At 44.0% G+C, this 11485-nt stretch overlaps 1 protein-coding gene across 1 annotated transcript in view; it reads left to right on the top strand.

Annotated features, from left to right (window-relative positions):
- Positions 1–8840: 8840 nt before the first annotated feature.
- Positions 8841–11485, top strand: part of LOC120030815 (forkhead box protein O3-like) — a 41932-nt gene continuing 39287 nt past the window's right edge. The window contains exon 1 of the mRNA XM_038976268.1: positions 8841–9335. Coding sequence (XP_038832196.1) covers positions 8841–9335 — 495 coding nt within the window. The remainder of the gene's footprint in view (positions 9336–11485) is intronic.

The following is an 11485-nucleotide window of genomic DNA, read 5'->3' as shown; positions in this document are numbered from 1 at the left end:
ATTGTTCGTAGAGCTCCGAGACCAGATTGTGTTGAGGCACAGATCTGGGGAAGGGGTACAAAAAAATGTCTTCAGTATTGAAGGTCCCCAAGAACACAGTGGCCTCCTCCATTATTAAATGGAAGAAGTTTAGAACCACCAAGACTCTTCCTAGAGCTGGCTGTCCGGCCAAACTGAGCAATCGGGTAGAAGGGCCTTGGTCAGATGGTGACCAAGAACCTAATGGTCACTCTGACAGAGCTCCAGAGTTCCTCAACCATCTCTGCAGCACTCCACCAATCAGACCTTTATGGTAGAGTGGCCAGGCGGAAACCACTCCTCAGTAAAAGGCACATGACAGCCCGCTTGGAGTTTGCCAAAAGGCACCTAAAGGACTCTGACCATGAGAAACCAGATTCTCTGGTCTGATGAAGCCAAGATTGAACTCTTTGGCCTGATTGCCAAGCGTCACGTCTGGAGGAAACCTGGCACCATTGCTTCAGTGAAGCATGGTGGTGGCAGAATCATCATGTGGGGATGTTTTTCAGCGGCAGGTACTGGGAGACTAGTCAGGATCGAGGGAAAGATGAACAGAGCAAAGTACAGAGAGATCCTTGTTGAAAACCTGCTCCAGAGCACTCAGGACCTCAATCTGGGGCAAAGGTTCACCTTCCAACAGGACAGCGAACCTAAGCACACAGCCAAGACAACGCAGGAGTGGCTTCGGGCTAAGTCTCCGTAATGTCCTTGAGTGGCCCAGCCAGAGCCCGGACTTGAACCCGATCGAACATCTCTGGAGAGACCTGAAAATAGCTGTGCAGCGACACTCCCCATCCAACCTGTCAGAGCTTGAGAAGATATACAGAGAAGAATGGGAGATACTCCCCAAATACAGGTGTGCCAAGCTTGTAGCGTCATACCCAAGAATGCTCGAGGTTGTAATCGCTGCCAAAGGTGCTTAAACAAAGTACAGAATAAAGGGTCTAAATACTACAATACCAATCAAAAGTTTGTACACTCAGTGTCACCAGCAAACACCATCACACCACCTCCATGTTTCACGGTGGGAACCACACATGCGGAGATCATCCGTTCACGGCAGTTGGAACCAAAAATCTGAAATTTGGACTCATCAGACCAAAGGAAAGATTTCCACGCGTCTAATGTCCATTGCTCATGTTTCTTGGGCCAAGTAAGTCTCTTCTTCTTGTTGGTGTCATTTAGTAATGGTTTCTTTGCAGCAATTCGACCATGAAGGCCTGATTCATGCAGTCTCTGTCACGACTTCTGCCGAAGTCGATGCCTCTCCTTGTTCTGGCAGTGCTCGGTCTTCTAGCCATCATTGATCTATGTTTAATTTTTAATTGGTTTTGTCTTGTCTTCTTACACACCTGGTTCCAATCCCATTCATTATATGTTGTGTATTTAACCCTCTGTTTGTTTGTTGTTATGTTCATGTTTCATGGATTGGTGTGTGACGGGTTCTTGTACCCACATTTATTTTATTATGGACTTTGGTTTTGGAGTTTGTGTTTTAAGTTATTAAAATACTCCATTTATACCAAGTTTGATTCTCCTGCGCCTGACTTCCCTGCCACCTACATACACGACGTGACAGTCTCCTCTTAACAGTTGATGTGTATGTTACTTGAACTCTGTGAAGCATTTATTTGGGCTGCAATTTCTGAAGCTGGTTACTCTAACTTATCCTCTGCAGCAGAGGTAACTCTGGGTCTTCCATTTCTGTGGCGGTCCTCATGAGAGACAGTTTCGTCATAGAATTAGAGTTTTTTTGCGACTGCACTTGAAGAAACTATCAAATTTGTTAACATTTTTCGCATTGACTGACCTTCATGTCTTAAAGTAGTGATGGACTGTCGTTTCTCTTTACTTATTTGAGCTGTTCTTGCCATAATATGGACTTGGTCTTTTACCAAATAGGGCTATCTTCTGTATACCACCCCTACCTTGTCACAACACGACTGATTGGCTCAAATGCATTAAGAAGGAAAGAAATTACACAAATTAACTTTTAACAAGCCAAACCTGTTAATTGAAATGCATCCCAGGTGACTACCTAATGAAGCTGGTTGAGAGATTGCCAAGAGTGTGCAAAGCTGTCATCAAGGCAAAGGGTGGCTACTTTGAAGAATATCAAATCTATTTAGATATTTTTAACTTTTTTTGGTTACTATATAATTACGTAAGTGTTATTTCATAGTGTTGATGTCTTCATTATTATTCTACAATGTAGAAAATAGTAAAAATAAAGAAAAATCGTTGAATGAGTAGTTGTGTCCAAACGTTTGATTGGTACTGTATGTAAATGTGATATTTCATTTTAATTTTTTTGTATTTTTTGGGGGGTCATTATCGGGTATTGTGTGCACATTTATTGGGGGGGGCCAATTTAATACATTTTAAAATAAGGCTGTGTTATAACAAACTTGTTACAAGTGCACATCATGTCCAATGCTCAAACTGCGATATTTTGTTTTTTACTTACCCATAGTCAGACGAACTCATGGTTACCATTTTTAATCTCTGCGTGCAGTTTGCATATCATTAGTTTAGCGCATTTGCTGGAAGACTCCTGGTACAGTAGCCAGCTGTGGGGAAATAGACATTCGAACTACTCCGAAGCTGGGTGGTTGGTCATGTATAATCTTACAAAGCTAAACATACTGTAGTCATCGATATTTTATAAATGTGTTACTTTTACTGATCGTAAGAAATAAGAATCTATCCACTTCCTTATTCATTCTCCGTCGTATAGATATTGCAAAGTTGTATCTGTCCCATTATGGTGCCTGAGCGCACGGGCAGTGCCATTGAGACCGATAATGGAAAAGTAGGTAAGTAGAATAATGACCTAAATTGTGAAATCTCGCAGGTCACAGTATTCCATGTCCCTGCTTCAACTGAGCAGGCAGTTCAATGTCAAGTGACCCTGTGTGTGAAGTGGTGACTGTCTGAAAGGAGGGTTTGGGAAGCAGGTGGCTGTCTACTCCTTGATTTATTGGCATGTCAGGGTTGGTGAGCAGTTTGACGTTTATTGTTATGAATCAGAACTGTGCGTTTTCGGCTAGATGGGCCAGCTGCAAAGTCTAAATTGTCTGGTAAAAATGAATGAAAACAAAAATGGCCTTAATTTAAGGTTAGGGTTAGGGCCTGCCTTCCAACATGTCTGTCTCCACTTCCATTTAGTCTGTAATTTTTCAAATACAGCTCTTTTCTGTGCACAGTATTCCATAGTGGCTGATTTATCAATGAAAGTACAAGATAGAGACATAGCCCTTCTTACCACTGACCAACAACCTAAACCAGAGTCATGGCCCTAAGGACTGAGTCTGGTGTTTCTTGCTGCCTATAAAGTGAATTATATATTAAAGAAGCAGATGCCTCTTGCCCAGGGCTGTTTATGTCCAGCCCATCATACACATTCTGCTGGCATTATTCCACTTAAACGTGTGTTTAGTAGCCTGATCTATGGTCATGAGCCCCCCCCCCCCCCCGCCCTGGGTACCTCTCCTCCGTGCTGCCTGGAGAGCCCAGCCAGGCTAATCAGCTGCTTGGCATCGGGCCCTCTCAGCCATTGTGGATCCTGCCAACCAATGGCTTCTTCTTGTGCTAGTGAGTTAATTTAACTCACTGCTGGAGGCAGAGGCCAAGCGATGGAGCCTCAGTGTCTTAGAAAATAGAATACAGAGTTCCTCCTAAAAACCAGATTAGACAATGAGATAAATGTAGTAGCATGACATCTTGGGTTGCACACAGTCAATAGTCAATGCTCATCATGTGTAGTCAGTAGTAAAGCGCATAGCGATGTGTGGCTCAGCAGAAGGTTATGGGCATCTCATAGACGACCCTTTTTTAAGAAATATGAATCGTATTAATCGAGGATTTTCAGGATAATGCACTTGCAGATAATGTACTTATATGCCCATTGTAGAGGAGCATGGACATTAGCATGACCTTTCCACTCCTCATCTCACTCTCCATGACTCTAATAAGTGTGAAGTCAATGCGTTTTCCCCAATGCCATGTTCATGTATTTGACAACCAGAACACACATCTAAGCCACCTTACCATCTTCTGCCACCCAAAGAAACAGCCTAGTACGGGAGAATCTTCAAGGAGATTTTTATCATCCAGACAGTGTTTAACTTGTAAATAGGATTAAGCGGGCCAGTATCGTATTAGTTAAACCTCTCACTGTCGGAGCCCTCGAAACAGAGGAGAGAAGCTGTTACCTGTGCTCCACTTTTTCCCCCCTCTCCTTTCCATTCTGCTGCATTCCGTCTTAATTATAGCCTCTTGGCTCCACTCATCTTTGTGCCTCTGAGCATTATGTTCATACCAAGTAGGGCCCGTGCCAAAATCTGTGCCACAATAAGCCTGACTCCATGCCCAGGGCAGGAAGTATTTAAGTCAGCCTAAGTTGGGCCGGTGCCATGTAGGGGGTGAAATCCAGACTTGCCTACTCAGGAACATTCTTGATACTTGGAAAGGATCCTCTCTCCTTCCTGTGTCATTGGGAGCCCATATGCTTGGTGAGGGAGGCGAACTGTGACTGAAGAGGAGGGAGGCGTTTTCCTAGGACGGACATTGGTCTCCCCAGGGCCTCCTTGTGGCTCCTCCAACTTCCAGTCTTCCACTCATCCCAGTACCACCAGAGCGACAGGGGTACATGGCTCACTTATGTAAAGTTGTGAGGTTACTGGAGGTGGGAGGTGGGAGGAGGAATGATGGGTGGGTCTTGGCTGTGGGGAAGTGGGAGGGAACCCTTTTATTTATTTATATTTTTTGTAAGTGAATGAAATTCCACTGAGTGCTTCTTCGGTGTGTCAGTTTGTGCTGTTGTGGAGCAGCTCTCAGACCAGCCTGCTGCTGTGCTGCTTGCGGCTGAAATGGTTCGTTGTGGTGAACAGGCTTTTCTAAGATCAGCCACAGAGAGCTCCTGCAACCAGCCCTCCTGCCTCGGATTGTCTGGTATGGGGACCCGTGTAAAGCAGCCTGTCTGGCTACGTCTTCTGACAGTGACAGGGCCTCCCTCTGTCTCTCCACCTCTTCCTGGCCTTCCCTCTTCTCCCTCCTTAGGCGTGGTCCTCTTCCAAGCCTCTGGATTGGTTGCACTGTCTCTCATCACCTCTGATTAGTTTGTTCTTTGTCTGAGTAGGTGTTCTTGTTGTGAGACATGTTATGCAATGCTGGCCGAAACTCCATAGCTTGGAAATTGTAACTTTTCAGTTTCTGTGAAGAGTGGATATCCACTCCCCGCGAAAATCTAACTAGCATAGTAAAATAAAATCCCCATAAAATCTGTCTGTTAAGCTAGAGATACAGTATCCGTTTTTTTGTTGTTGCATGGGCTGCGTCTCAATCAACCACGTCCGTTGATGTCGGCCTTCATCATCTGCGGTGAAAGGTGGCAGAGCTACAGCGGTATTTGTCAGACCAGGAGACATCCTGAAAATCGGTCTTCTCACGAAAACATCAATAGCGTCCGAACGGTTTGGCCTAGCCACTAATATGACCCCTCTATGGAAAGGTGAGACTCTCACGAACACGTTGGTTGTTTTGCTCTAGGATGCCCACAAGACTCATCTGAAAAAGGGGGGTTCAATAATAATAATTTCTTGATTTTATATATCTCAATTATAGGACAGACACTTCAAAACAAACTTTATTAAAATGTATTATATTTTATTATTTATCTGTTCATCCATGTATGAATCTGTTATTCAATGCAGTTCTGTGGGCTAACAGCAGTAAGGCCAAATTCAATGTTTCGTCAAATGTAATTGTTCGTTATTTTTTTTATACCTAAAGGGGCCTTACATTTCTTACTCAAATGGCTAAATGATCCTTGGTATGACCATCTTAAAACAATTTCTTATGTTAGCTTAGTAGATCCCCCCAAGCTTAGACTCTGAGCGGTTAATTAATTATTTAAATTAATATGAATAAAATTATTTTATGTTCAGAGGTTTTCCTCTGTATTAGCAATATAATATTATGACTGTGTTTAATTGTGCAATATTTATTTCGTCAAACCGTGACACACTATGACACATCCTTCCAACTCATCAAGTGCTACATTTGACATTTACAATTTCACAACTGTGACTGCATTTTGTAGACATGACTGTGCAACTTTAAATGTACTTACTGTAGTAGGTGTGCTGGGTGGAGATTTGGTAGACAATCTCAGTTTGTACTTTAAATAGATGTTTTTGTGGGTTGGGATCTTTGTGGCCACTTATATCACTCAAGGAATATGTGAGCGTGCATAGGTTTTTATGTGTGCTGTCGATCCCTCAAGTAAACAATGCTATTCGATCCACCATCTAGTATTGTCCTCAGAACGAAAGCTTCTGCCAAAACCTTCAATCATGGAGAACATTGACAACCCCTTTTTCAGAACAAATAAATGCAATGTGAAGTAATTCACAGGTGTGTGTGTATGTAGCAATGACTGTGGGTTGGTAGTGTAGGCCTACCTATCTCATAACTGGTGCGTGCAGACATTCCGTAATGGCCACGACATTTCCCAACTACTCACCTGATCCTGGGTTGGTTACTTTACTAGACAATGGGCGGCAAGCCAACATGCAGTCTACAGGTCCACCCTAAACAATTTCAAGATGGACGATGACATTTTATTCCTGACGAATGAAAAACATTTAAAAAAACAGAAATGTAAAAGTCAATGCCCTAATCCTGAATCTATCCTGTATTCTATTGAACACTGTATTAATGACCAACCCATGTACAGTCAATTAGATGTGTCCATGTTTGTAATAATGGTAATAGAATTGTAAAGCAAGTTGTATTTATTTGGTGAAAAGTACAGTATTGGTCAGATATGTTGCACAGCGTTTGGATATATGTTTTCCATTCCTGTGTGGTTAAGAAATGCATTATGGGTTAGGCAGCCCCCTATGTCTATTTTTACTTTTCTGGTTTTATGTAGTTTATAGGGCTAGTGTCTGTTTTTCAAAAACCACTGACCCATATGTTTTGAGTTAGACAATGAGAATGAACACCAGGGTGTCTGATTTCTCTATTACCCTGACTGTTAAATTTTGTAAATCTGGATTACTCATGATGTAAATACCCCAAGTCTGTGATGACTCCTTTGGTTTTGTTCACCCTTGACTACTACTGTCAATGGCAAATGTGTGACGCAGACGCACCACCAATACAATTCGAAATTATCAGTCAAAATAAAGGATACTACATTAATTACAGCGTTCATCTGAATTAACCCCTTATGCAATAAATTCTTATGCAATGGACAACGTGGTCTGAAACGCGGTAGCCAATCGCATCTAAGCAACTGAGCAATGCGCCCGCCCAGCTGTCAATTTGATACATGAGGAGGCGGCGCCATACAGTGAGGCGTGGTCGGAATCCCCTCGGTCAATGTAGCAATCTGGTAGTTATGCACACATGGGTCAAACAGGGGCTGCCACTGGGAGTCTGAAATCCTCAACAGTCATGCCTGCAGTGTAGAAAGAAACAGGCTGCTGTAACGCATCGAAGCTTGGCAAATGCGATTTTAGAAAATTATGTGCTAAATTGTGTTAAACCTAAAAAAAAATCTGGTGATGAGGGGAATAGAGCAGAGATAATTGAACAGCATGTAGCTATTGCATTTTTTTCCAACTCATATCGGATTATAATCTGGGGTTACCTAATCTCTGGTAATCTGAACTAAATCTATCTAATTGTGGTAGAAAACTACACTCCCGCTGTTCTGGTGCACCATCAGAGACGCTTGGCGCGTCAGTTGGTCTTTTTGGACACCGTGCTGCCAAAAGGAAATTATCAACTGATTCTCCAAAACTGATCATAAGGACATTAAGAGAGTATATCTGCACCAAATTCTTTTAAGAGTGAAATTAAGGCTGATTGGAATCTGGAGACCAAAGGTCGCATTAAAACGCGCAGCAGCTGCTTTTCCAGAGATTAAGGACATTTAGCATATTTTTCATGTTGAAACATTTATTTGCCATGGATATTTTTCTACCGTTTTATGATGGGGTTGATATTATATGTGAGAGAGTTCGGGCCGGGGTGTTGTAAGTGTGTTCTGGGAGTAATGTGCGCGCCATCCAATGGCAGCATCTATTCCACACAACAGCGTCAGCACGTCATCAGTTCACATCTACGAAACGAGTTTTTATTAAATGAGGATATGTGAGGGGATCTGAGAGTAAGAAAAAAAAAAAAAAAAGTATCATTGCAATTGAATTCGTAATCGTTTGTGTGTGACTGTGGATGGATTTGCATTTGCCAGCCTATTCCGTGAAGACTGGAATATTTAATGTACGATGATCACACATCATCGCTTGTCTGTGCTGTCTGGACAATCCTGTTGATTTAAACATTATTCCTGTCTATGTTTTGGCGGATTCTTTCGACGGCTCTCTGCATCTCCATTCTCGTTATATGAGGTATCATCTGTTGCTGCAGCCGGATTAACTGACATTGTCATGCGTTTGGATTGACCCTAGCTGCTGGAGATGTAGGCAATCAGCAATTCATAATTTCCCCAATTGAACATGTTTTATTTCAGGTAAAATGGGAGAACGATTATTGTTACTATTATTGCTACTCTTATCGTTACATGCTGGTTGTGATAGCCTACTGCAGACGAGCCATTCAAAATCGTCCATCTCCACAGCAGCCGGCTTCTCTGAGATTTGATCGTTACTTTGTTGAATCAGACTGTAATATCCCCGTCACGAGACGGATTTCGGCTTGAAGTAGGTCTAGTATTGGAGACAATACGGGAATTGTGGAGGTATTGTATTTCTTAATAAACCCGGTTATTCCTTCACAACTGAAGATAAATGTTGATGATGGGGGACGACGAATTGGCTCATCAGGTTGATTCGGATTTCGAGCCGCAAAACCGGCCTCGCTCGTGCACTTGGCCACTGCCTTGTCCGGAGGATTTCCCCGAAGTACTGGAGGTCAATGGGGGTCTTCCACTGACCACCATCAAGGTGGAACCAGATGACAATCTAGCCGTTTCAGCGTGCAGAGCGGGGAGAATGGGTGGCACGCCGACGGAGCTGAAGCATCCAGCAGTCGCCCCTGCTCCCATCGGCGCGACGCACCCATGCTTGGCCGGCGCCGCACTTGACGTGACTGGACAATTGCGCAAAGCCAAATCCTCGCGGCGGAACGCATGGGGTAACCAGTCGTACGCGGACCTTATCACACGAGCCATTGAAAGCACCCCTGAAAAAAGACTCACGCTATCACAGGTCTACGACTGGATGGTCCGCTATGTGCCCTATTTCAAGGATAAGGGCGACAGTAATAGTTCAGCTGGATGGAAGGTAAGCGCATGTCTACAAATGTTATAATAGGAAATACTTTATGTCGATATTCAACACACCAGAAGTCTTAATCAAGACAACATTGGGTAGGCTATACCTGGGCTATAGGCTAAATTTTTGCACATATACTGTGTATTACATTGCCACATGTCACACTTTAGGGTCGTTACGCATGAATGGTGCCATGTAATTATCCCTCTCGTCAATGGCACCGATCGATATATTACTGTAGCCTACCATTGACAGCTAAATGGAATGGAGCTGGGTAGAGGTTGGAAGAGCACTGTGCATACCTTCATAATTCCATCTTTAGTTTGGCTACATGTATACAGTAAATGAGTAACCGCCCCCTTTTCAAAGCCTATGATCATGAAAATGCACACATGGCAAGCATTTTTATATTGGTTCCTTTGGTTTCTCTCCTCTCTCTCTCACACTATCTCTATGTGTGTGAGACGGAGAAATAGGCCCTAGACAGAGGCATATAGCCAATAAAAATCAATTTTCACTACAAATATTTGTTGTACACCTACTCTATACTCGCTTTTTAAGGTGTCACTTGAGAGACACTTGTAGTTGTAGCCGGTCAGCTGTCCATCGTGTAATACCCACTGGGCACACACTGGTTGAATCAATGTTGTTTCCACGTCATTTCAATTAAATTACATAGAACCGACATGGAATAGATGTTGAATTGACGTCTGTGCCCAGGGGTTAGGCTATTCAAAGGGTGCTTTTCTACAGACACGCACATACACACACACGCACGCAGAGGCTACCGCCTGTCTCGCCAGCAGCCTAGAGCTGCCTCTCCTGGATGTCTGCCCATTTTACTGTATCAGCCTCATTATTATACCGTCTCACTCATATCGCTGTTCTTCATTAATACAAGCTAATGTTAAGAACATAAAAATGAAATCCCAAAGTAACAAGGACAGTCAGAGGCACAAGTGTGGCTCTTGATATTGTACCTCTCAGAGAGGAGATCTTGAGGGCCAGACATGATGAGGTCACAGGTGGGAGCGTTATAAACCCACACCATGCCACTTGTCCCTGTAGAAGAACCCTTTATGGTTCCAGGTAGAACCTTTTCACCCGACGGAGAACACTTTTGGAATCCTTTCTTTCGTTGAGGCACGGTTCCAAAGGAACCATTTTGTATGAAAAAGGTTTCATGTAGAGAACCCTTGTCCCTGTAGATCAGAAGAACCCTTTTAGAACCTTTGCTGATATCCGTAGCAGTTTGAACATTTACATTTACATTTACATTTAAGTCATTTAGCAGACGCTCTTATCCAGAGCGACTTACAAATTGGTGCATTCACCTTATGATATCCAGTGGAACAACCACTTTACAATAGTGCATCTAACTCTTTTAAGGGGGGGGGGGGTTAGAAGGATTACTTTATCCTATCCTAGGTATTCCTTAAAGAGGTGGGGTTTCAGGTGTCTCCGGAAGGTGGTGATTGACTCCGCTGACCTGGCGTCGTGAGGGAGTTTGTTCCACCATTGGGGTGCCAGAGCAGCGAACAGTTTTGACTGGGCTGAGCGGGAACTGTACTTCCTCAGAGGTAGGGAGGCGAGCAGGCCAGAGGTGGATGAACGCAGTGCCCTTGTTTGGGTGTAGGGCCTGATCAGAGCCTGAAGGTACGGAGGTGCCGTTCCCCTCACAGCTCCGTAGGCAAGCACCATGGTCTTGTAGCGGATGCGAGCTTCAACTGGAAGCCAGTGGAGAGAGCGGAGGAGCGGGGTGACGTGAGAGAACTTGGGAAAGTTGAACACCAGACGGGCTGCGGCGTTCTGGATGAGTTGTAGGGGTTTAATGGCACAGGCAGGGAGCCCAGCCAACAGCGAGTTGCAGTAATCCAGACGGGAGATGACAAGTGCCTGGATTAGGACCTGCGCCGCTTCCTGCGTGAGGCAGGGTCGTACTCTGCGAATGTTGTAGAGCATGAACCTACAGGAACGGGTCACCGCCTTGATGTTAGTTGAGAACGACAGGGTGTTGTCCAGGATCACGCCAAGGTTCTTAGCACTCTGGGAGGAGGACACAATGGAGTTGTCAACCGTGATGGCGAGATCATGGAACGGGCAGTCCTTCCCCGGGAGGAAGAGCAGCTCCGTCTTGCCGAGGTTCAGTTTGAGGTGGT

This window comes from Salvelinus namaycush, chromosome 37 (assembly GCF_016432855.1).
Source record: "Salvelinus namaycush isolate Seneca chromosome 37, SaNama_1.0, whole genome shotgun sequence".
Lineage (NCBI taxonomy): Eukaryota > Metazoa > Chordata > Actinopteri > Salmoniformes > Salmonidae > Salvelinus > Salvelinus namaycush.
Note: the sequence above shows the minus strand (reverse complement) of the source record. Positions and strands in the feature narration are given on the sequence as shown.